The 27572-nt window shown below is 38.5% G+C and overlaps 1 protein-coding gene and 1 pseudogene across 2 annotated transcripts in view; one reads left to right on the top strand and one right to left on the bottom strand.

Annotated features, from left to right (window-relative positions):
- Window positions 1-27572, top strand: part of SPAST (spastin) — a 73863-nt gene that overhangs the window by 13771 nt on the left and 32520 nt on the right. Inside the window, exons 2-6 of one of the 2 annotated variants that reach the window (XM_066266843.1) lie at window positions 7384-7467; window positions 10572-10655; window positions 19435-19530; window positions 26615-26802; window positions 27405-27538. In XM_066266843.1, coding sequence (XP_066122940.1) covers window positions 7384-7467; window positions 10572-10655; window positions 19435-19530; window positions 26615-26802; window positions 27405-27538 — 586 coding nt within the window. The remainder of the gene's footprint in view (window positions 1-7383; window positions 7468-10571; window positions 10656-19434; window positions 19531-26614; window positions 26803-27404; window positions 27539-27572) is intronic. The other variant, XM_066266846.1, reaches the window with a different exon arrangement.
- LOC136328606 (ret finger protein-like 4A) lies at window positions 22956-24781 on the bottom strand (annotated as a pseudogene).

Below are 27572 nucleotides of genomic sequence, written 5' to 3' on the forward strand. Positions count from 1 at the left end.
GGAGAAGCAGATGATCACTTCTCCTGTGTGCCCTGGCTGGGAATCGAACCCAGGATTCCTGCACGCCAGGCCGACGCTCTACCACTGAGCCAACCGGCCAGGGCTTAAAAAATTAATTTTTGAGAACAGTGAGGTTTACAAATGAACAATCTAACCTTACATCTAAAAGAGCTATGAAAAGAACAACAAAGCCGTGTAAGAGTAAGTAGAAGGAAGTGATAAAAATTAGAGCAGAAATAAATGATATAGAACCTAAAAAAATAATAATAATACAAAAAGTCATTGAAACCAAGAGCAGGTTTTTGAAAGTATAAACAAGATTGACAAGCCTTTAACCAGATTTATAAAGAAAAAAGAGGATCCAAATAAATAAAATCAGAAATGAAAGGAGAAAGAACTGACAGCACAGATATACAAAAGATTGTAAGAAAATGCTATGAACATCTAATAAAAGGTACACAAAACTAGATTATAAGAAAGTTTTAAAATACTAAAGAAAAAATATTAAATAACACCTGACAAAAAACAATACAAGTTGTTACCCTGGTTGTTTGGCATTTTTTCTCTTTACATTATATGTTTGTTCATTGCAATAACAAACATGAGGGAATTAAAATGTACTATTTTATCAAAGGAATAGTGAGTTTTATGAAATGAATAAATAAATATTACAAGCAAAAAAAATTATGAACATCTATATGCCAACAAATTGGATAATCTAGATGAAATGGATAAATTCCTAGAAACATATAATCTTACAAAACTGAATCAGGAAGAATCAGAAAATCTGAATAGACCAATTACACATAATGAAATGGAAGCAGTAGTCAAAAAACTTCCAGCAAACAAAAGTCCTAGACCAAATTGCTGCACAGGCAAATTTTACCAAACATTTAAAGAACTAACACTTATCCTTCTCAAACTATTCCAGAAGACTCCCAAGGTCATTTTATGAAGCCAGAATTATTCTACTTCCAAAACCAGATAAAGACACGATAAAGAAAGAAAATTAAGGGCCAATATTCCTGAAAAACATAGATGCAAATATCCTCAACAAAATATGAGCAAACCAGATCCAACAATATATTAAAAAGACCGTAACTGCCATGGCCAGATAGCTCAGTTGGTTAGAGCGTCATCCCAACGCCCAGAGATTGCCGGTGTGATCCCTGGGTAGGGCATGTACAGAAGCAGATTGATGTTTCTGTCTCTCTCTCCCCCTTCCTCTCTCTCAAATAAATTTTTTAAAAATCATAACCATGGTCAAGTAGGATTTATTCTGGGGATTTAAGGTTAGTACAGTATTTACAAATCAATAAGTGTGATATACCACATAAACAAAATGAAGGATAAAAAAAATCATAGGATCATATCAATAGATACAGAAAAAGTGTTAGATAAAATCCAACACCAATTTATGATAGCAACTCTCGGCACGGTGGGGCTAGAGAAAACATGCCTCAACAAAGTAAGGGCCATATATAACAAACCCACAGCCAACATGATACCTAAAAAAGAAAAACTAGAAGCGTTTTCCTTAAGATCAGGTACAAGACAGGGATGTACACTTTTACCACTCTTATTCAGCAAAGTACTAGAAGTTCTAGCACAGCAATCAGACAAGAAAAAGAAATAAAAGGCATTCAGATTGGAAAGGAAGAAGTAAAACTCATTATTTGCAGATGGCATGATACTGTATATAGGAAACTAAAGACTCCATCAGAAAACTACTAGAACTGATAAATGAATTGAGAAAAGTAGCAGGATAAAAAATTAATATTCAGATATAGATGGCATTTTTTTAAACTTTATTTATTTTTTAGAGAGAGAGTGAGTGAGAAAGAGAGAGAGAGAGAGAGAGAGAAGGGAGGAGCAGGAAGCATCAACTCCCATATGTGCCTTGACCAGGCAAGCCCAGGGTTTTGAACCAGCGACCTCAGCATTCCAGGTTGAAGCTTTATCCACTGCGCCACCACAGGTCAGGCTAGATGGCATTTTAATACACCAATAATGAACAATCAGAAAGAGAAACTAAGAAAAAATCCCGTATACAGTTGCAAAACAACAAAAAAGTACCTAGAAATAATTTTTTTTTTAAGTTTGCAGTCCTGGCCGATTGGCTCAATGGATAGAGTATTGGCCTGGTGTATGGATATCCTGGGTTTGATTCCTGATCAGGGCACACAAAAGAAGTGACCATCTGCTTCTCTCCCCCTTCCTCTCTCCCTTCTCTTCCTCTTCCCCTCCTGCAGCTATTTCGTTGATTGGTTCCAGCATCAGCCTGGGCACTGAGGATAGCTTGGTTGGTCTGAGCATGTCAACTTCAAGTACTAAAAATAGCTTGGTTGTCGTGAGCATCAGCCCCAGAAAGGGGTTGCCAGGATTTGGGGCACATACAGGAGTCTGTCTCACTATCTCCCCTCCTCTCACTTAAAAAAAAATTTTCCCCCATTGATTTGAGAGAGAGAGAGAGAGAGAGAGAGAGAGAGGCATCAGCTCGTTTCACTTAGTTCCATTTAGTTGTGTACTCATTGATTGCTTCCCCTGTTTGCCCTGACTGGAGGTTGAACCACAAGCTCTGGTGCTTCAGGTCAGTGTTTTATCCACTGAGCCAACTGGCCAGGGCCCTTAGGCATACATTTAACCAAGGAAGTAAAAGATCTGTACTTGGAAAATTATGAAGAAAGAAATTGAGAAAGATATAAATAAGTTGAAGCATATACTGTGTTCATGGATAGCAAGAATTAACATCATTAAAATGTCTATACTACCCAGAGCAATCTATAGAATCAATGCAATTACTCTCAGAATATTTCGCAGTGCCCTGGCAGGATATCTCGGTAGGTTAGAGCAGCGGTCCCCAACCTTTTTTGGGCCATGGACCAGTTTAATGTCAAAGTATTTTCACTGACCGGCCTTTTGGGTGGGATGGATAAATGTATCACGTGACCAAGACAAGCGTCAAGAGTGAGTCTTAGACGGATGTAACAGAGGGATTTGGTCATTTTTAAAAAATAAAACATCATTCAGACTTAAATATGAATAAAATGGAAATAATGTAAGTTATTTATTCTTTCTCTGTGGACCAGTAACAAATGGTCCGCAGTACCAGTCTGCGGCCCAGGGGTTGGGGACTACTGGGTTAGAGCATCATCCTGAAGCACAGAGGTTGCTGATTTGATCCCTGTTCTGGGCACATACAGGGACAGATATTCTTGTCTCTCTCCTGCTCTCTCCTTTCTCTCTAAAAATCAATTAAGTCAACATTAAAAATATTTCACTGAACTAGAACAAATATTCAAAAAATGTATATGTAGCCACAAAAGACCCCAAATAGCCTCAGCAATCTTAGGACAGAAGAACAAAGTTGGAGGTATGCAACCTGTTATCAAACTATACTACAATGCCATAATAATCAAAACAGCATGGTACTGGCATTAAAAGAAAAAGAGATCAGTAGAAGAGAATAGAGAACCTAGAAATCCCATGCCTTTATGGTCAATATGTGACAAAGGAGGCAAGAACATACAATGGGGTAAAGACAGTCTGAACAGATTGTCTTTATTATTGAACAATAAATGGTGCTGGGAAAATTGGACAGATAAATGAAAAAAAAATGAAACTAGACTACCTCTGTACAACATACACAAGAATAAACTCAAAATGGATTAAAGACTTAAATTTTGTTAGACTTGTGATATATCTCCTTGGGAAAGGGGAACAAAAGAAAATAATAAGCTTGGCTCAGTGGTAGAGCATCGGCCTGGCATGTGGAAGTCCCGGGTTCGATTCCTGGTCAGGGCACACAGAAGAAGCGCCCATCTGCTTCTCCACCATCCCCCCTCTCGCTTCTCTCTCTCTCCTCTCTCTAAAATGAATTAAAAAATTAAAAAAAAGAAAGAAAACAATAAATAGAACTACATTAGACTAAAATTTTTTTGCATAGTAAAGCAAGCCAAAAACAAAATGAAAAGATAACCCACTGGGAGAACATATTTGCCAGTGATACATCTGATAAAGGGTTAATATCCAAAATATTATAAAGTATAGTAATATACTTTATACCAAACATACCAAAATACTATAAGGTATGTTATAAAGTATAGTATAAAGAACTTATAAAGTTTAGTACCAAAAAAACCCCCAAGCAAACCAATTTTTTTTTTTTTTTTTTACAGTGACAGAGTCAGAGAGAGGGGTAGATAGGGACAGACAGACAGGAACGGAGAGAGATGAGAAGCATCAATCATTAGTTTTTTGTTGCAACACCTTAGTTGTTCATTGATTGCTTTCTCATATGTGCCTTGACCGTGGGGCTGCAGCAGACCCAAGTAACCCCTTGCTTGAGCCAGCGACCTTGGGTCCAAGCTGGTGAGCTTTGCTCAAACCAGATAAGCCCATGCTCAAGCTGGTGACCTCAGGGTCTCGAACCTAGGTCTTTTGCATCCTAGTCCGACGTTCCATCCACTGTGCCACCACCCAGTCAGGCAAAAAACCAAGCAAACCAATTTTAAAATGGGCATAGGACCTGAATAGACACTTCTCCAAAGAGTAAAAATGGCCAATGGACATGTGAAAAGATGTACATCACTAATCATCAGAGAAGTACAAAGTAAAACCACAGTGAGGTATCATCTCACACCTGTCAGAAGGGCTGTCATCACAAATCAACAAACAAGTGTTCGCAGGAATGTGGAGAATAGGAATTCTTGTGCACTGTTGGTGGGAATGCAGATGGGTGCAGCCACTATGGAAAACAACATGGAGTTTCCTCAAAAAATGGAACTGCTGCTTGACTGGGCGGTGGCGCAGTGGATAGAGCATCGGACTGGGATGCGGAGGACCCAGGTTCGAGACCCCGAGGTCGCCAGCTTGAGCGCAGGCTCATCTGGCTTAAGCAAAAAAAAATAAAATAAAATAAAAATAGCTCACCAGCTAGGACCCAGGGTCACTGGCTCGAGCAAGGGGTTACTCGGTCTGCTGAAGGCCCACAATCAAGGGACATATGAGAAAGCAATCAATGAACTAAGGTGTCAAAACGAAAAACTGATGATTGATGCTTCTCATCTCTATCCGTTCCTTTCTGTCTGTCCCTGTCTATCCCTCTCTCTGACTCTATCTCTGTCCCTGTATTAAAAAAAAAAAAAAAATGGAACTGCCTTCTGACCCAATGATTCAATTTCTGGGAATATATGCAAAAAAATCTGTAACTGATTCGAAAGAATATATGCACCCCTATGTTCACTGCAGTGCTGTTTACAATAGCCAAGATTTGGAAGCAGCGCAAGTGCCCACCAGGAGATAAGTGGATAAAAATGCTGTGGTAAATTTTACACAGTGGAATACTACAACATGAAAAGGAAGAAATTTGACCTTTAACGAGAGTATGAATGGACCTAGAGGGTTATGCTGAGTGAAATAGCCAATCAGAGAAAGACAGATATCATACAATTTTGCTTTTATGTGGAATCTAATGAACAAAATAAACAAATTAGAAACAGACTCATAGATAAAGAGAATAGACCTGACAGATGTGGGTGATGGTGTGGGGGATGAAATCGGTGAAGGGATTAAGTGAAAAAAAAAAACACCTCATAGGTCACTGGTTTAATAAGTGTGGGCTCATCTGGCCTGATCTCAGGCTTGCCAGTTTGAGTGCAAGTTGCCAGCTTGAGCGTGGGATGATCAAACTGATACCTATGGTCACTGGCTTGAGCAAGGGGTCACTGGCTCAGCTTGAGCCCCCAGGTCAAAGCACATAGGAGAAGCATCAGTGAACAACTAAAAGTGATGCAACAAGTTGATGCTTCTTATCTTCAACTTCCCTTCCTCCTTCCCTCTCCAAAAAAAAAAAGAGAGACAGACCTCATAGATACAGACATTAGTGTGGTGATTACCAGATAGAAGACGTGGGGTAGGAGCAAGTAGAAGAGGGCGAAGGAAGAATACACCGTGACAGAGAGAGACTAGACTGGGTAGTGAACACACAATACAATATACAGATGATTTATTATAGAATTGTACACTTGACAACCAATGTAATCCCAATAAATTTAATTAAAAAAGTGCAAAAAGAACACTGAAATTTGCATTTAATTGTTATCACTTTACAGATATATATGCATTTGGTTATGCTGAATTTTTAGATTATGCTGAATTAATGTATGTGTTGGGGGAGGTGAATGAGGGTATGGGGGTATAAGTGGTGATGGGTGGAGACCTGAGTTGGGGTGGTAAACACACGATACAGTGTACAGATGATGTGTTATAGAATCGTACACTTAAAACCTGAGTAATTTTGTTAATCAGTATCACCCCAATAAATTCAATTAAAAGGAAAAAAGTAACCACCATAACAGCTTGGTACATAATTCTTTCAGGTAGTTCTTATGTTTATACAGATATGAAAAATAAATGTTTGAAAAAAAAGTAATCTTGTAAACCAGTCATTTGTTTCAAAGGAAATAGAAGCGTGTTACTGATTACCACATTTATAATTTCATGTACCAATTCTCATGATGCGATTATTTGTTAAATAAAAACTAAATCTAGAAAGGAGGCACCCAACAATGAATATATTGCATCTGAGTTGAATGCAATTAGATTCAGTAGTGCTCTTTTCCACTTATTATTATGTTTATATTTTAAAAACCTCTTATTTAAAATAAGTTTTCCGTAAATAAAATTTCCTTCCCTAGTACAGCATTTCAGTGATTATAAGCATCAATACCATGAGATTATTAATAACTCACAGCCTTAAAATTTGAGAAACATTGAAATCTATTTTCCCCTTTTGGAGATTCACGTGTGTTAAGATGCTATAGATACTAAGAAGTCATAGTAATATTTCTCAAATTTATTTGATGACAATTCTTTTTTTTATGTATCACCAAATAACAACATGTTTTGGGAGATGTTCACTGTATTTTTTATACTTTTTTTTTTGTATTTTTCGAAAGCTGGAAATGGGGAGAGACAGTCAGACAGACTCCCGCATGTGCCCGACTGGGATCCACCCGGCATGCCCACCAGGGGGCGACGCTCTGCCCACCAGGGGGCGATGCTCTGCCCCTCCAGGGCGTCCCTCTGTTGCTACCAGAGCCACTCTAGCGCCTGGGGCAGAGGCCAAGGAGCCATCCCTAGCGCCCGGGCCATCCCTGCTCCAATGGAGCCTTGGCTGCGGGAGGGGAAGAGAGAGACAGAGAGGAAGGAGAGGGGGAGGGGTGGAGAAGCAAATGGGCGCTTCTCCTGTGTGCCCTGGCCGGGAATTGAACCCGGGACTTCTACACGCCAGGCCGACACTCTACTACTGAGCCAAACGGCCAGGGCCCTATTTTTTATACTTTTGATGTACACAAATAATTGTTTGTCTTTTAAAAGCAGGACAAAAGGAGCAAGCTGTGGAATGGTATAAGAAAGGTATTGAAGAACTAGAAAAAGGAATAGCTGTAATAGTTACAGGACAAGGTAAGGTTATATTTACATTTGTTTAGGAGCTATCCCAAATTAAAAAAAAAATTGTTTATTGATTTTGGCAAGAGAGGAAGGGAGACAGAGACAGGAACAGTTCTGGAACTGTTCCTGTATGTGCCCTGTTTGGGGATTGAACCAGCAACCTCTGTGCTTTGGGACAATGCTTGGTTGGTTAGACTCTAACCAACCAAGCTGTCTGCCAGGGCAGGAATCATCCCAAATGTTATTCACATTATTGCCCTGATTTTAAATCCATTTGTCTTAATAAAAGTTTTTAAAATGCTATTGTTAATGTTTATAGACTTACACTTAATGTGTCGTTACCTGTTATAAGAAGGAAGTTATAAGCAGAGATGCTCAAACTTGATTGCAAAAACAAGTATAGTCTATGGCCATACCAAACTGAACTCACCTGACCTTGTCTGATCTCAAAAGCAAAAATGAGTATGTTACTTATGTCCTCTTGGACCCACTGTTGGTGATGTTTTAGCCCTATGTTTAGCCATATTTTTGAAACCTGTCCTTTCTTCATTGAGGCAGGGAGGATTGGCTAATCCACAGGGTCCCCTTTGCAATTATATTGCTTGGTGACATATTAGAATACCAGCTGTAAATGTCTTATTTTGATCCATACTTGGCTTTTTAAAACCAAAGCAGTTATTCTTTATCTTTACTTTCCTATCACCTCAAATAAAAAAATAAGTCTAATATTATCTTTAAATTTATAGATAACATTTCTTGCACACTTACTAAGCATCATTGTACATGCTTCATATATATGATCTCTTAATTTTTACCACAACACCACACTTGGAGGCTGCTGCTCTGACTGTTATTTTTCATATTAATAATCTTAGGTACCAAAAAGTCAAGTAACTTGTCTAAGGCTTTGTAGCTAGCAAGTGCTGGAGTCAGGATTTGAACCCAGGCAGTCTAACTGCAGAGCCTGGATTATTATTTTTTTAAAATTCATTTTAAAGAGAAAGGAAGGGGGTAGAGAGAGAGAGGGAAACATCGATTTGTTGTTTTACTTTTTCATACAATTATTGATTGATTCTTGTATGTGCCCTGAGCAGGGACTGAACCCACAACATTGGTACATGGGGCTGATCCTTCCTAACCAACTGAAAGCTGCCTGGCCAGCCTCAATTTTTTTTTCTTTTTTTTTTTTAAATTTACATTTAGTGAGAGGAGGGGGAGGCAGAGACAGACTCCCTCATGCAACCCCACGGGAGCCACCCGGCAAGCCCACCAGGGGGCAATGCTCTGCCTATCTGGGGCCTTTGCTGTGTTGCAACTGGAGCCATTTTTTAGTGCCTGGGGCAGAAGCCATGAAGCCATTCTCAGTGCCTGGGGCCAACTCGCTCTAATCAAGCCTTGGCTACAGTAGGGGAGGAGGAGGAGGAGGAGGAGGGGAGAGAGAGAGAGAGAGAAACGAGAGGGGGAGGGTTGGAGAAGCAGATGGTCGCTTCTTCTGTGTGCCCTGACCAGGAATTGAACCCAGGACATCCACATGCCGGGCCGACGCTCTACCACTGTGCCAATCAGCCAGGGTGAGCCTGAATTCTTAAATACTGTGCTGTGACTATTGTGTACTGCATGGGTACCACTATTAAATAAGTAAAGTACTTCAGTTTATCATAGCTAAAATAAAATCAGAAGCAAAAATAATATGTATGCTAAAAATCTTAGCCTTGTGGATCAGTCCGCCCAGGGGATGTTTGTTGTCTGGCTGGTTGATAATTTATATCAGCTAATCTCCAATAATTACAATGTATCCAATATTTTCCATGTTTTTTCTGTCCCCTTTTATTTTGACAACTGGTCTCATGCGTAAAAAGGAATTGTCACAGCAACAATGAATTACTTGGAGACCAGATGAAATGCTCCAAGGGGCCGAGGGGAGGCAACAGCCCCAGTCAGTACTGAAGGATTAAAGCCTTGCCCCCAGCCTTACTCAGATATTTATTAGCCAGTACAAATAACTCAAGGAAGCAGACAGAAAAAGTTTTTAGAGGAAGAAGTAAAGGAGACTAGGAACATACTGACTTCTAATCTCTGTTCTGAGAGCCTAAACATTTCTTGTTGCCGAATCTTATCCTGCTGTTTTGCTGTTTCCAGCACGCAGTGTTTCCAATATGGGTCAGAGAGGCCTCTGGACTTTCGTCTTCTCAGGGCTTTCACCCTGAGGTGCCTCTCTGTCTCTGATTGTTTACCCTAACTTTGCAAGTCTTCACAGCATATTCCTACAAGGAATAGAATAGAACAAGTAAATGTCGGAGATTGGGCATTTGAACCTTTCGTGAGTTTATGAACATGACTTTATGAATTTTATACAAACTATCTTTCCTGTTCTTTATCAGTTGCATAGAAGAGTTTGAAGAAAATAAGTTGGCTATAAGAACAGTGTTTTACTGAATCAAAAACTACTTTTCCCAGGCTAGATGGTCAATTGGTTAGAGCATCTTCCCAATACAACAAAAGTTGCCAGTTCAATCTCTGGTTAGGGCATATACTGAAACAGATTGATGTTTCTGTCCCTCCATCTCTCTCCCTCCCACTCTAAAATCAATCAATAAAGAAATATTTTTAACAACTTACAAGTTATTTTTAAAAATGCCTTCACTTATACCACTAAGAGAAAAAACAATGTTAAACTATGACCCATTCTCTTATCACTTAGAATTTAAATTTTAAGCCTTATAGAGTTTGCTGTACTATTTTATGTAGACATAGTTATAATAGCAGTGTTACTATCTGTGACCAAAGTGATGCCTATACAGGCAGTGACAGACTGTGTTTTGACTGCAGCCTGGCTGATGGCATTGGCACTGTTTGTAAAACACATCCCAATTTCAAAGTTTTTAAGTACAGGGAAGAAATGTGTCTCAGAATTCATGGACTACCACAGTAGGTCTGCAACCAGCATAAGGAACTGTAACTTAAGTTTTTTAATATAGTATTTGAAAATAATACTAATTTTTATAAATACTATGAGTCCACATGAGATTAGATGGAATAATATTTTATCTTGAAGTGATAATAGTAGGGAAATGTAGATATTTTAGTTCTTTTATTTTCTTTTTTTTTTCTTTCAGGTGAACAGTGTGAAAGAGCTAGACGCCTTCAAGCTAAAATGATGACTAATTTGGTTATGGCCAAGGATCGTTTACAACTTCTAGGTATCAATGAATTTTATAATTAGAATGAGATGTATCTGAAATGTGTGTTCAATGAAACTTTTAATGTAGATGGAAATAGGTGAATGATCTTGAAAATGTGATCTAGGCTTTTTTTCTTAACTTACAGAAAATCTCTAATATATAAAATAAGAGTATAATAATAATTATCCATCACTTAGTTTTAATAATTACCAATTCATGGTCAGTTTTGATTTATCTATACCAGGGGTCCCCAAACTTTTTACACAGGGGGCCAGTTCACTGTCCCTCAGACCGTTGGAGGGCTGGACTATAAAAAAAAACTATGAACAAATCCCTATGCACACTGCACATATCTTTTTTTTTTTTTTTTTAATTTTTTTTTTTTTTTTTTTTTTTCTGAAGCTGGAAACAGGGAGAGACAGTCAGACAGACTCCTGCATGCGCCCGACCAGGATCCACCCGGCACGCCCACCAGGGGCGACGCTCTGCCCACCAGGGGGCGATGCTCTGCCCATCCTGGGTGTCGCCATGTTGCGACCAGAGCCACTCTAGTGCTTGAGGCAGAGGCCACAGAGCCATCCCCAGCGCCCGGGCCATCTTTGCTCCAATGGAGCCTTGGCTGCGGGAGGGGAAGAGAGAGACAGAGAGGAAAGCGCGGTGGAGGGGTGGAGAAGCAAATGGGCGCTTCTCCTGTGTGCCCTGGCCGGGAATCGAACCCGGGTCCTCCGCACGCTAGGCCGATGCTCTACCGCTGAGCCAACCGGCCAGGGCCCACATATCTTATTTTAAAGTAAGAAAACAAAACGGGAACAAATACAATATTTAAAATAAAGAACAAGTAAATTTAAATCAACAAACTGACCAGTATTTCAATGGGAACTATGCTCCTCTCACTGACCACCAATGAAAGAGGTGCCCCTTCCAGAAGTACGGCGGGAGCCGGATAAATGGCTTCAGGGGGCCACATGCAGTCCGCGGCCGTAGTTTGGGGACCCCTGATTTATACAAAGGGCTTATAAATTACAGCCCACAGGCACCTCAGTTCACTGCCCATTTCCATAAATATGCCACAGCTACTCTTACTTCTTTATATGTTGTCTGGATGCTTTCATGCTACAGTGACAGTTGAGTAGTTGATACAGAGCTCATATAATTTTCAAAAACTTTATTTTTTCTTCTTTTCCAAGTGAAATGAGGGGATATAGACAGACACCCACGTGCACCCCAACTGGGATCCACCCAGCAACTCCTGTCTGGGCTGATGCTTTGCCCATTTAAGGCCATGCTCATAACCAAGCTATTTTTAGGGCCTGAGGTCAAGGCTCCATGGAACCATCCTCAGTGCCCAGGGCCAATGCGCTTAAACCAATTGAGCCATAGCTACAGGGGGGGGGGAGAGAAAAAGCAAGAGAGAAAGGGGAGGTGGATGGGGGAGAAGCAGGTGGTTGCTTCTCCTGTGTGCCCTGACCAAGAATTGAACCGGGACTTCCACATGCTTGGCTGACGCTCTACAACTGAATCAACCGGCCAGGGCCACAAAAACTTTTAAGATGTAGTTTTAAAAAAATATTTGAGCCTGACCAGGTGGTGTCGCAGTGAATAGAGCGTCTGACTAAGATGTGGAGGACCCAGGTTCGAGATGCCGAGGTCACCAGCTTGAGTGTGGGCTCATCTGATTTGAGCAAGGCTCACTGGCTTGAGCCCAAGGTCGCTGGCTCAAGTAAGGGGTCACTCAGTCTGCTGTAGTCCTCCAGTGAAGGCACATATGAGAAATCAATCAATGAACAACTAAAGAGCCACAACGAAGAGTTGATGTTTCACCTCTCTCTCCCTTCCTGTCTGTCCCTATCTGTCCCTCTCTCTGACTGTCTCTGTCTCTGCCACAAAAAAAAAAAAAAGAATATTTACAACCTGGCTCTTTACAGAAAAAGTTAGCCAACCCCTGTTCATATCCCTACCCATTTTCTCCCATTTACTATTTTGAAACAAATTCTGACACCTTTTTATATTATTTTAAGTATATCATATCTCTAAAAGATAAAGGTGCTTTAAAATCAAATCACCAAAATACCTTTATCACACCTAAAAATAACCATTCATTTCCTTTAATATTAAAAAAAACCTATAAATGGTCATGCTCTAAATATAACTTACATATAATACCCAATTGGTATCTTATAATTGAACAATTCTTACTATTTTTTTATGATTGTTTAAATCAGGATCTCAAGAAGATCCATGCGTGGCATCTGTGGGTGGTGTGGGAGAAGGAGTCAACATAGGGACATTGGCAGCTGTCTCTCCAGCCCTCTCCCCAAGACCACCAACCCAGTTAAAAAAAGTTTCACATTGTATATCTCTTTTAATTTATAAGTCCATATATTTTTCTTGGAATTTATTTGTCAGTGAACCAGATCTTTGCCACATAGTGTTTTCTGTAGTCTAACTTGCTGTGTGCATCTCCATGGTATCTTTTAATATGTTCTTCCTGAAAAAGTGAAAGTTGAATATAGAGCCTTGATTGATATAAAAGGTAGGCATTAAAAAATTGATATTTTGGATGTTGTATCTTGTCATCCTCAAAAGTGCTGTGTTTCCATTAGTGAAATATGTTACTTTTAAAAATAGGGGCTGGTATAGAACGTATCAACATATTCCTGTCTTCTGAGAACTCAGATAGATTTGGGTTATATAGATCAATGACAGTAAAAAAAGAGCTGTGGACAAGTACATAGTAGAGCATATTTGTGTATTATGTGCTGGTTAGAAAAGGGGGTTTCAGAGGTGAGATGCTCAATAGGAATCTAATTAGAATGGAGAATGATACTGGGAGCTCCCAGACAGACTGGTTTGAGAGGATGTAGTCTCTGTGATAAAGTTGGGACGAAATCCTTTTTTTTTTTTTCTTTTTTCCGAAGCTGGAAACAGGAAGGCAGTCAGACAGACTCCCGCATGCGCCCGACCAGGATCCACCCGGCATGCCCACCAGGGGGCCATGTTCTGCCCCTCTGGGGCTTCGCTCTGTTGCATCCAGAGCCATTCTAGCACCTGAGGCAGAGGCCACAGAGCCATTCCCAGCGCTGGGGCCATCTTTGCTTCAGTGGAGCCTTGGCTGCGGGAGGGGAAGAGAGAGGCAGAGAGGAAGGAGAGGGGGAGGGGTGGAGAAGCAGATGGGCGCTTCTCCTGTGTGCCCTGGCTGGGAATCGAACCCAGGACTCCTGCACGCCAGGCCGACGCTCTACCACTGAGCCAACGGGCCAGGGCCTGGACGAAATCATATTATATATAGAAGTCCCCCCTTATTCACAGGGGTTACCTTCCAAGATCCCAAGTGGATGCCTGAAACTGCAGATAGTACCAAACCCTATCTAAACTATTTTTTTCCTATGCATATGCACTTATGATAAAGTTTAATTTAAAAATTAGGCCTGACCTGTGGTGGCGCAGTGGATAAAGCGTCGACCTGGAAATGCTGAGGTCGCCGGTTCGAAACCCTGGGCTTGCCTGGTCAAGGCACATATGGGAGTTGATGCTTCCAGCTCCCCCCCCCTTCTCTCTCTCTCTCCCCCTCTCTGTCTCTCTCCCTCTCTCTCCTCTCTAAAAATGAATAAATAAAATAAAAATAAGTGCTTCATGGTAAAAAAAATATTTAAAAATAAATTAATCACAGTAATAGATTAACAGCAAAATCTAATAAACAATTATAACAGTATACTGTAATAAAAGGTATGTTAATGTGATCTCTCAAAATATTTTATTGTACTGTACTCTCCTTTTCCTTTCAAGGAGGCACTTTAAGGGTTCTCTGGCATATCTGAATTGCCAGCGTCACTACTCTTGCCCCTTGGGGCCATTATTAAGTAAAATAAGTTACTTGAACACAAGCACTGCAATACCTCAACTGTTGATCTGTTCATCAAGAGGGCTACTAAATGACCTAAGGGATAGGTAGCATATACAGCTTAGATGTTTTGGACAAAGGGATGATTCATGTCCCTATCAGGATGGAGCAAGTTGATACGAGATTTTATCACTACTCAGAACTGTGCACAATTAAAAACTTATGAATTGTTTATTTCCAGAATTTTCCATTTAATATTTTCAGAGCTCAGTTGATCATGGTTAACTGAAACTGGAAAGTGAAACTGCGGATAAGGGGAGAGACTACTTTATCTTGAATTTAGTGACAGTGAACCTTAGAGCAAAGCTTAACTGTAAAACCTGCTGTAGAAGAAAGATAATTTCAGCATCAACCTTTTGGTATACATGGCAGCTTGTGGATACCCTATCCCCCCCCTCAAATTTAGCTTCATTCATTGTTCATTCATTAAGTCCTTACTCTCCCAGTATAGGAATATAAACTGATATTATTAACTCAGTAAATATTTTTTGGGTACTTACCATATTCTAGGCACTTAGGATAGTAGACAAGGATTTCTCCTTCATGGAGTGTATATTTCAGCAGGGGAAGGCTGACAGAAGGCATTAAACATAAAAATAATTATATACTGTATTAGAAGGTAATAAATATTTGGAAAAAATAAAAAGTAAAACACAGGGAGGTTATGGGTGGACGGGAGGTGGTTTGGATTTTTAGTTTTAAATAGGATGGTCAGGGTATGCCTCTTTGAGAAGTTGACATGAATTAGCCATGCAGGTATCTGAAAAAAGAAGGGTGCAGAGAGACATAAGAGCTGATGCAAAGCCTTAAGAAAGCACACCTGATAAGTTTAAAAAGCAACAAAGATGCCAGTGTGCCCCAGCAAGGAGAGTATGGTAGACCTGAGGTTAGAGGACTAATCGAGGTGGGCTTGTCACAACATGCAGGGCCTTATAAATCATTCTAAAGATTTGAGCTTTTACCATCTGGGGAGTGGGGAGAAGTTACAAGGATTTTTAGGAAAGGAATGACATAATCTGACAAATTTTAGAAGGGTCGCTCTGGCTACTGTGGTGCATGTAGGTTCTAATGGTATAACCACTGAGAGCAAGTAGGACCACTGTTGTAGTAAGCTAGGAGAAAAATAGAGGCTTGGACCAGGGTCATACCAGGAGAAATAGCAACAATTAGTTGTATCTGATTATATTTGTAGGTTGAGCAAACGGATTTACTGATAGTTTGGATTAGATGTTCCTTTCTTTCTTTTTTTTTTTTTTAATTTTTTATTCATTTTAGAGAGGAGAGAGAGAAAGGGAAAGAGAGAGACAGAGAGGGAGAGAGAGAGAGAGGAGAGAGAGAGAGAGAGAAGGTGGGGAGGAGCTGGAAGCATCAACTCCCATATGTGCCTTGACCAGGCAAGCCCAGGATTTTGAACTGGTGACCTCAACATTTCCAGGTCGACGCTTTATCCACTGTGCCACCACAGGTCAGGCCAGATGTTCCTCTCTTTAAGGCTCTCAAGATATAGTGGGGGAGGCAAATAGATAAATCATGTCACTGCATGATGGAGTATACAAATATTTTGTAGGGGCGGGGAAATAGATGTTTAAGAAATCTTCCTGGAAGAAGTGAAGCCTAAAGAGATTTAAAAAGGTAAAAGTTTTTTACCTGACCGGTGGTGGCGCAATGGATAGAGTATCGACCCTGGATGCTGAGGTCCCTGGTTCAACACTCTGAGGTCACTGCCTTGAGTTCAAAGGTCGCTGGCTTAAAGCCCAAGGTCACTGGCTCTGCTTGAGCCCCTCCCTGGTCAGGGCATATATGAAAAGCAATCAATGAACAACTAAAATGAAGCAACTACAAGTTTATGCTTCTCATCTCTCTCCTCCCTTTTCTCTCTCTCTCTCTCTCTCTCTCTCTCTCTCTCTCCCTCTCCCTCTCAAATCAATAAAATTAAAAAAAATAAAATGATAAGTAAAAGTTTTAAAAATAATGTTTGGGAGAAAGCTGGTTCAGGAAGAAATAACAGCATGAACAAAGACTCGGGCAAGAAACAGTATAATGAGTAGGGAAGAGTGCCTGGTAGAGATGTGAAGTTTGGATTACATGGATAGCTTTGTTATATAAAGGAGTCTGAGGGCTAATCTACGGGCAGTGGGTAACTGCTAAGAGGTTTTTAGCAGACCAGCTATATGGTAAGATTTTCCTTTTAAGTAGATGATTGTGTGGGGATTGCATGTGAGGAGAATCAAGAAGCAAGGTGACTGTTTTAAGTTATTGATTACACAATGTTAGTTATTCTAAAAAGGACCATTAAACTAAGTTTACATTCTTCAACAAAAATGAATAGGAGCAAAAAAAAAAAAGAATAGGAGCAGGTTCATGCTAAGTGTACTGCTATTTTGTATGTTTATTTTTCCATGCATATAAAACTAAACTCTACACATAAAAAAAGAGTCCTAGGGCTTTTTATTTTTAGTTATTAGTTATCATAACTAAGGATTTAATTTCTGTTTATTTTTACTGTATAATGAATGTTTATGTGAACTTTTATTACCTTTCATTGAAGAGAGTGTTAATTGATAAAGAAGACATTTACAAATCAGTGTTTTTTCTAATTTATATCTTTTGCCAACACAAATGCTTTCTTTCTCAGTATGGTGATTTGAACAGTAGTATCATTGAGAAAAATCAGATGACCTACCTGTTAACTAACAACAACAAAAAAAACACCCCAGTTCAAGGTATATTGTATCAGGCAGTTCTAGGATACAAAAGCTGTGCAGTACTTTGTGCTTTGTGCAAAAAGGGTAGCTGCTATTTAACCTGTCCCAAAGGCATGTGTGGTGTACCATAAACCAAGCATGGCGCCTGCTTGTCTGTCCTTAGAAATGGAAGTTTAGGAGAGTTAGTATATATATTCTATATTTTTGTGTGTATTCATTGGCTTTCTAGTATTAAAGAAGACTCAGTTATGACAACTTGGAATGTTTCAACAATATTAATGTGGTAAAAATTGAGGCCCTATTGTGAATGAGGCATAGAGTAGGTGCTTTATGTATATTATTTAATCCTTGAGAACCTCAGAAAACTGAAGCTAAAGCAAGTTTATTCTAGTGAGTAAGTGATTAATCAGGGTGTTTGTCATTTCCCTTCCCCAGAGGCAGCTGCTGTCACCAGTTTCTCTGGTTCCTTTTTAGAAATAATTTTTGTGTACAGTAGTAGTCCCCCTTGTCCATGGTTTTGCTTCTATAGTTTCAGTTACCCACGGTCAACTGCAGTCCAAAAATATTAAATGGAAAATTCCAGAAATAAACAGTGTATAATTAAATTACATGCTGTCCTGAGTAGCAAGATGAAATCTCACATATTCTCGCTCTGTCCCACCCAGGACATGAATCATCCATTTGTCTGCATATCTACATGGTATATGCTACCTGTCTGTTAGTTATTTGGTAGCCATTTTAGTTATCAGATCAGTTACCAGAAAGATAACATATTCACATAATTTTAATTACAATATTATAATTGTTCTATTTTATTAGTTATTGTCGCTAATCCGTTACTGTGCCAATTTATAAATTAAACTTTATTTAGGTATGTATGTATAGGAAAAAGCATAGTATATATAGGGTTCTGTACTATCTGTGGTTTCAGGGATCCAGTGGGGGTCTTGGACCATTTTCCCTGCAGATAAGGTGGCGACTACTGTAAACAAGTGTGTACAGATAAATGGTAGGGTATTTGTACACACAATTCTGAAGCATGCTTCTTCCATTCTGCTTTATTGCCTTTATCTTTTGCTTGACATACAATACATTGAGCTAGCTGAATATATTTTTTAAACACTACTTATAGTTTCCTTTTGTGTCATTTTAAGTGCTGTTCCTCTTTCCTGAAATGTCTATTCTTTTTAGGTTTTCAAATCCTAGCCAACTCACAGCCCACTTTTTCTGTAAAGCGTTTTTAATGTTCTCTTTATTTTGTGTTATACAGTCTTTTTTAAAATTGATTTTGAGAGAGGGACAGAGGAAGGGAGAGAGAGGAGTAAGAAAGAGAGAGGGAGGGGGAAGCATCAATTCATTATTCCACTTAGTTCCATTCAGTTGTGTGCCTATTGGTTACTTCTTGTATGTGCCCTGACCAGGGTTCAGACCTGCAACTTCGGTACTCCAGGATGACACTTTATCTACTGAGCAATTGGCCAGGGCCTGTATAATCTTTTTTAAAAACAAATTTGTGTTGTAAGTTGCCAGTCATATTTAATAAGTATTTGGATGGTAGCCCTGAAGCACAGGTTGCTGGTTTGATCCCTGATCAGGGCACATACAGAAACAGATTTTCCTGTCTCTTTCCTGCTCTCTCCCTTTCTCTCTCTCTCTCTCTAAAATAAATAAAAATGAAAATAGAATACGATTCTTCCCGAAGCACGGAGGTTGCCGGTTTGGTCCTGGATCAGGGCACATACAGGGAGAGTTCGATGTTCCTGTGTCTCTCTCTTTCTCCCTCCTCTCTTGCTGAAATCAATAAATATTGGAAGAAAAAAAAAGAATATCTGGATGGAAGAGACTGTATTTACTTTTTTATATCTGTGCTGTTCTTTCTACATAATGACTTGGACATACTAGATTCAGAAAATATTTGCTGGTGGTAATAGTTACATGGAACTGCCTCAGGTTATGAAACCTGAATAAGGTGTGTTTTTAACATAGCCACTTATTTGTTATTTTCTGCTATTTTAATGTCTGAGTTTTTCTAATTATATTTTTAGAATAATTTTATATAAATGCAAAACCCTTTATCATGTAACAACTTGTAACACCTTGAATCATTTTTCATTTTTACATGTACCTTTTTTCATTATGTATTTTTTCTTTTTGTTTATTTTGTTCTTTCTTACTCCTGTCTGTTGCATAGAGAAGCTGCAACCAGTTTTACAATTTTCCAAGTCACAAACAGATGTCTATAATGACAGTACTAATTTGACATGCCGCAATGGACATCTTCAGTCAGGTGGGTTTAGGTTAACTAACATGTAAAATAATAAAGCTTGCATGCAAAGTAAAGTCTCATTTAACCTGATAATGTGGATTTGATTTTATACTGATAGTTTTGATTGGTTTTTGTTTGCACAGGGCTATGTTGAAAATACAGTATCCCTATCATTTATAGTGTATAAACATGTGACAAATAAGGTCTAACCATTTTCAACATGCTTTAGTTGCATATTTTGCCATTTTGCCACCTCTAATTTTTGAAATGATAAAATATGAAGGTTCATTTTTCTAAATTTAAAATATTCTTTTGCTTTTATTTTCAGCTTTTGTGTTTCTTTTTTTCATGAATAACTAAATATTTTTATGAAGTGTTCTTGTTTAAGAGATATTTTCATTTTTCTTTGTTATATGTCAATTTTTATTGCATATCAGTTTTCAATATTATACAATAATGTTTTATTGTAGTATCTGTTAGAAAAAATTTGAAGCTGAGATCACATAGTGAGGAGAAATATTAGAATACTGTTATTTATTATTTGTTAAATTTGTTTCCATGAACTTTTGGGTATGAACTCTTATAACATTAAATGGTTTTTTTTGTTTGTTTGGGTGGGTGGGAGAATTTTCATTTCCAAGGTTCTCTGACATCTTGGACAGTTTTATTGGTGACTTTTCAAGATTAGTTTTATGCCCAAGGCTTAAATTTTATTGTCATAAATATTACTTTATTTAAATTTTAGCCAAAAAACCACAAAAAAAATCTTAAACCATAAGACCACTGCCTTCTTTTATTCATATATAATACAAAACTTTTAAGATTTCAATAGAGGAGAGTTAGTGTAAGTGAATTTCTATGAATGACAGAGATAGTTAGTCATTAACAAAATCTTTTTCTATGGGTTCAGCTAGCCCTTGAAGAGTTCTCACTTAGACTGGACCTGGAGAGTATTACACTAAGTGAAATAAGCCAGTCAAAGAAAGACAAATACCATACAATCTCACTTATATGTAGAGTCTAGTGAACAATATAAACTAACAAAATTTTTTAAAAATAATCATAAATAGTTTTACTTAGATTTGGTCTTTCAGTACAGAGCCCCACGTCAATAACTATATTCCTTTTCTCAGTTCTTCCTGTGCCTGATTTAAAATACCATTTCAAGTATAGAGATAAATATTTTGCCTTTTTCTCTTAGAATGGCTGTGAAATGCTGACATTTTCATAGGGAACTTTTTGAAAAAACAAAGAAATTTAAGAATGCACCACATATAAATAGTTAAGCTTCCAAAATACAAATTTAAGACTAATAATCCTACCAGGATAAACAGCAGAAATTTTCTAGCCCGCAAGAGCTTATATGCCTTCCTGTTGTTATTTTGATTCTCTTCTACTTCATTCACGGGCATGATCCCATTTTATTTTCTGCCGAGTAAAAATTTTTAAAAAGCAACTTTCTGGGACCCATTAAAAAAACAAACTATCTTTACTTCAAATACCCAGTGAGCTATCTCTTCTATTAATTCTGTTTTCTGGTTGGGGGGACATACTGACTTTACATCTAATCTATGCAGCACTGGTGTTTGATACTAGTGAATGAGCTGGCTCACTCAAGCCTAGTAAATTGTTATTGCCCACTTCTGAAACATTCTGTGATTCTACTTGGATGAGTTATTTATCTATCTTAAGAAATAGTTTGCTAAAGTCTACATATTACTTCAGTGTGTTTTCTACAATGTTCAATTTTCTACTCAAAATTACCAGACATGCAAAGAAAGAGGGAAGTGTGACCGTACTCAAAAAAAAAAATCAGCCTGACCTGTGGTGGCGCAGTGGATAAAGCATTGACCTGGAAATGCTGAGGTCGCCGGTTCAAAACCCTGGGCTTGCCTGGTCAAGGCACATATGAGAGTTGATGCTTCCAGCTCCTGCCCCCTTCTCTCTGTCTCTTCTCTCTCTCTCTCTCTGTCTCTCCCTCTCCTCTCTAAAATGAATAAATAAAAAATAAAAAGTATTTAAAAAAAAAAAGAATTAAAAAAAAAAATCAGTCAGAACTGTTAACTAGACCCAAATGTTGAATTTAGCAGACACAGATGTCAAAACAGCATTTATAAATATATTCAAAGATGTAAAAAAAAAATGCCATCAGTTAATAAACCTGCAATCTCAGTAGATAATATAAATTACACAATAAAAATAATGGAAATTCTAGAGTTGAAAAGTACAATCACTGAAATAAAAATTTGCTAGATAGCCTCACAGCAAATTGGAGATGTCAAATGAAAGATTCAGTTATCATGATCCTAGATCAATAGGAATTCCTAAATCAGATGATTCCTATGTTGTCAGAAAGCAGTTTGCCTAGGTCCAGGGACAGTAAGAGGGATGAAGTACAAATAGATACAAGGAAACTTCCAACATTTTATATCTGGATTTTTGTGGTGGTTTCATCATTATATACATTTTTTAAACTCATCAAATTATACTGCTTAAAACTATTCCTGATTTATCAGTTTTTGATATTTACTGACTTCTTATTCAGGTTGAAGAAGGTTTAATTCTATGCCACCCATTATCTCCAAGATATAGATAGAGATATATTGCTACTTTTAGTTATATTTAAAAATTATATTTAATATTATTAAGACTTAGTAAATATTATTTGCCCAGACCAAATAGAATATTCTATTGTATTTCCTTTTTTTTTAGTATTTCCTCCTCACAGATTTTGTGATTTTTCTTGTTCTCTAATATTATATTATAGTTTGTTTTTTTTCTTCTTCTTTTCCAAGTGAGAGGATGGGGCAGATAGACTCCCTCATGCGACCCGACTGGGATCTACCTGGCAACCTCTGTTGGGGGCTGATGCTTTGCCCATCTGAGGCCATGCTCACAACTGAGCTATTTTTAGCACCTGAGGCAGAGGCCCCACAGAGCCATCCTTAGTGCCCGGGGCTAATGCGCTCAAACCAGTTGATCCATGTCTGTGGGAGGGGAAGAGAGAGAGATAGAGAGAGAGAAGGGAAAAAGATGGAGAAGCAGATGGTCACTCTCCTGTGTGCCCTGACCAGGATTGAACCCAGGACTTCCACATGCCAGACCAATGCTCTACCACTGAGCCAACTAGCCAGGGCCAATATTACAATTTTTTACTCCTTTCTGTGTTTTATTTCCTTTTTTTCACATCCAAATTTTTATTTAGTTTTTAACTTCCATTGCACACTAAGTTAATTTTTCAGAAAATAGAAAACACTTGGAAATAGATCTGAAAGTTCTGAACATATTAATTAGACAGAAATATAAACAAGTCCCAAAGGAAATAATCATGATACTTAATATTGGAAAAGTAACTTCTAATATAATAACTTGTGTTTATTATCATGAACTGGTCCATATTTTTCTGCTACACTTTTGTGACATACATGTAACAAGCAGAAAAGTTCCTAGCTGTGGCTCTTTAACACACAGGAAGTTTCTGTAAATGCTTCTGTTGTCAGGTTCATTGTCCTTGCCTGGGAATCGCTGTAGTAACTGGCAATGCCTGGATTTATCACTAGACAGAGTCTCAAAAAACCTTAATTATCCTTAATCAGATTAAGGATAAAATGGATGCAGCAGGTAAAAATGGATGCAGTTGCTCTGCAACAGAAATTGTAGGGAATGTAAAAATATGGGATCTATCACCAGTGTGATAAAAGGAAATGGTCCCCATATTCATATCCAGAAAAAATCCCCCCTCAGTATATTCAGGGACTAATTATAAGAACAGTCAAAGGCATGGTGCTGGCTGAGAAGACATCTCTGTTTCTTTCTTTTTTTTTTTTTTTTACAGGGACAGAGAGAAAGTCAGAGAGAGGAATAGATAGGGACAGACAGACAGGAACGGAGAGAGATGAGAAGCATCAATTATCAGTTTTTTGTTGCACCACCTTAGTTGTTCATTGATTGCTTTCTCATATGTGCCTTGACCACGGGTCTTCAGTAGACCGAGTAACCCCTTGCTTGAGCCAGTAACCTTGGGTCCAAGCTGGTGAGCTTTTTTTTTTTTTTCAAGCCAGATGAGCCTGCGCTCAAGCTGGCAATCTTGGGGTCTCAAACCTGGGTCCTTCTGCATCCCAGTCTGACGCTCTATCCACTGCACCACTGCCTGGTCAGGCGACATCTCTGTTTCTTGAACTCACAGTCCAGGAGCCAAATTATGAAGACAGTAGAATTACCCCTTGTCGATGAACAGATTCTTTGCAAACACCCACAACCCATTCTTCACTTTTTCCCACCTCCACCTCCCAGTAATGGCAACCAGAGGGGAACTGAGGGGAGCCCAGGACACAAATTGTATAGTTGAATATCGGCACTGGCCCTTCACTTCTCTTTGAAACACCTACAGCAGACACTGCCTTAGGTCCTCAAAAATGATGAGGTAGTTTGTTGGCTGTGTCAACATCCAAGGTCATATCCACTTGGAACTTCTGCATCTGTGGTTTCACCTGAAGAATACTTCTTAACTGGGGCGCTAACTCCTTTACCTTTGAAACCAACCTGCCCAGTTGTTTTTTGGAGCTGATGTCCAGAATTCTTCTAAGAAATCAGAACAGAAGGGGCACAGCTTCTTCACTAGGATTCATCACTGGACAGAGTGATGCAAGTGATCCACTGCACTGGAGGCAGCAGACATCCACATTTCAGGTTCACGGGGTTTTCAAGATAAGTCGGGCAGACAGGACATCTGCATGCTTCTTTAAAGTGTTTGTTCAGCAATGGCCACTGCCTCCCTCCACTAAGTCCTCTTCTGGCCTCTGGCTGCTTTCCCAGACAGCTCAGTTCTCTGTGTTTATTTGCTTTTTAACAAAATAAACCTCTTTTAGTAGTTTTTTTTAATGTAGATTTGTGGATCATAAACTCTCTTAGTCTTTCTAATGTCTGAAAATACCCTCATTCTTATGTGGTAAGTCACCTAGATATAGATTTTTTGTAGGTTAACACCTCTTTGAACATAATGCTGACTAACCTTTGTTACTTATTTATGAAAAGTGAGGCTGCTGTCATTGTCAAATTTCCCTGTGGAAATTTCTATCCATTTTCTATCCTTAGGACTGTATGTTTCTGTCTGAAGAAATTCTGTTTCCTTTTTCCCCTCTGAAATGAATATTTATCTTTACCCAGACTGATCTTGCTTTTATTCACATCTTTGCTTTTGTTTACTTTTTGCTTATTGTCATTTTCTTTTCTGGATTGCTTTCCTGATTTTACCCTTAAGGTCACTATCCATTATTCCTTGAATGTATGATTCAGAAGTTTAAATTTATTTGTAAATAAATGTAATCAAATTTCTTGATCGCCTTAGTCTACTCTGAAGTTTCTACTTTTGAGTTTTCTTAAACCATATTAAGGGATTTGATGACTTTTTTTTTTTTTTTTTTTTTTTTTTTACAGGGACAGAAAGAGTCAGAGAGAGGGATAGATAGGGACAGACAGACAGGAATGGAGAGAGATGAGAAGCATCAATCATCAGTTTTTTGTTGCAACACCTTAGTTGTTCATTGATTGCTTTCTCATATGTGCTTTGACCGGGGGCCTTCAGCAGACCGAGTAACTCCTTGCTGGAGCCAGCGACCTTGGGTCCAAGCTGATGAGCTTTTTGCTCAAGCCAGATGAGCCCGCGCTCAAGCTGGTGACCTTGGGGTCTCGAACCTGGGTCCTTCCGCATCCCGAATCCCAGTCCGATGCTGTATCCACTGCACCACTGCCTGGTCAGGCGGATTTGATGACTTTTGTCTTTTCTCTAGGCCACTGAATTTATTTGCTGACTAATTCAACATTTGTCTTCATAGTAGACACTGTATATAAAAATATTTGGAAGCAGTGATATTTGAACATTTAAAAGCCTGTTTATGTAGAAGAGAGCTGTAGATAAGTCAGGCAATCTTTTAGACTTAATTGAAGGTATTCTATACATATTTATTTATGTATGTAAAATATAGCACATAAAATACATGGCTCATTAAAAACTACATCTTATACCTTTTACATTAAAAATTGATTTTTTTGCCTGGCATATGGTGGCACAGTGGATAGAGCAACGACCTGGAACGTTGAGGTCGCCAGTTCAAAACTCTGGGCTTACCTGGTCAAGGCACATACCATAAGTAAGCAATGAACAACTAAAATGAATAACTATGAGTCAATACTTCTTGCCCCCCCCCCCGCCCTGTAAAATCAAGAAATAAAATCTTAAAAAAAAATTGATTATTTAAAAAAATTTTGGTGGTCCCAGGCCATGGACTTTCCTACTGTTTTGTAATCTTAAAAGTTTGGAATCAAGGTAATGCAGTGCTATTTTTTCTCCTCTATATAACCTAGTCCTATTGACTATACTGGATTTTCTTTCTCAATTATTTGGCAACTTTATTTGCTTGGTAACTTTTTTTGTGTGTGTGTATTTTTCCAAAGTTAAAAGTGGAGAGGCAGTCAGACAGACTCCCACATGCGCCCCACTGGGATCCACCCGGCATGTCCACCAGGAGGCGATGCTCTGCCCATCTGGGGCCTTGCTCCGTTGCAACCAGAGCCATTCTAGGGCCTGAGGCAGAGGCCATGGAGCCATCCTCAGTGCCCGGGCCAACTTTGCTTCAGTGGAACCTTGGCTACGGGAGGGGAAGAGAGAGAGAGGAAGGAGAGGGGAAGGGGTGGAGAAGTAGATGGGTGCTTCTCCTGTGGGCCCTGACCGGAATTGAACCTGGGACTACCACACACTGGCTCTTCCGCTGAGCCAACTGGCCAGGATGCTTGGTAACTTTTTTATATGCTCCTCCTGCCTGACAATTAAAGTTGTTACTTATTATTACAAATACATACTCTTTAAAAGAAAATTAAAATATATATCAGAAAAGGGAAAAACTAAATTATCATAATCTCGTCCCCCTAGTGGCAACCTCTGTGAACACCCTACTCTATATTCTGACTGAATTCTTACTTTGAAATATTGGCTAAAGTTAAAAAAAAATTAGCTTATTTTTGCAAATCTGTACTGGTCTTTATTATTATTTTTACAATGTTTAACCACATTTTTCTAACCACAATGATTTTACTATTTTTTTAATAGAAAGTGGAGCAGTTCCAAAAAGAAAAGATCCCTTAACGCATGCTAGTAACTCACTGCCTCGCTCAAAAACAGTTATGAAAGCTGGACCCACAGGGCTTTCAGGACACCATAGAGCACCTAGTTGCAGTGGTTTATCCATGGTTTCTGGAGTAAGACAGGGACCCGGTTCTGCAGCTGCCACCCATAAGGTATTTGGAGACAGAATTTGATTACTATGCTTTGCAAACAGAAAATTTTGAATATGATATGCTTGCTTCAGTTTATTACAAATATTTTATAATACCCTAAAGAATTGATAAGTTTCCACAAAATTGAATGTAATTTTTCTTTTTAAAAAAATCTATAAGGGCAATTTGCTTTTAAAAAGCAAATCTTATTTTACCTCTTTTGGGACCCAAGTAGGCTTTATATATTAAATAGTAAGTGTATCCAATTTTATATAATGCTATCTAGTTCATTTTAAATTTGTTCTTTTATTTATTTAAATCTATGTAAATGTTTTATAATATTAAACATACTTAGAGATTTCTTGCAGTTCTAAGAAGGATCAAAATTATATGACTACATGTCATAGAGCTTTTTTATTTTATAGTAATTAAAGCTCTTCAGATAAAATCCTCTATCAATCTGCTTCTGCCAAATGTTCTGTAGTGAATATCTTTTTGCCTTGGAATAAAATATACCTTTATTTTTATACTTTTTCCAGTTCTGTGAACTTTGAAGTAAATTTACCTGTAAAAAGTGTAAGTGTTAGGTTGTATTTTCACATTAAAATTTTGTGTCCTTTAAGAGTACACCAAAAACAAATCGAACAAATAAACCTTCCACCCCTACAACTGCTGCTCGTAAAAAGAAAGACTTGAAGAATTTTAGGAACGTGGACAACAACCTTGCTAACCTTATACTGAATGAAATTGTGGACAAGTAAGTTTTGACATCTAAAGTGTTTGATTTTACA

Source organism: Saccopteryx bilineata, chromosome 3, assembly GCF_036850765.1.
Source record: "Saccopteryx bilineata isolate mSacBil1 chromosome 3, mSacBil1_pri_phased_curated, whole genome shotgun sequence".
Taxonomy (NCBI): domain Eukaryota; kingdom Metazoa; phylum Chordata; class Mammalia; order Chiroptera; family Emballonuridae; genus Saccopteryx; species Saccopteryx bilineata.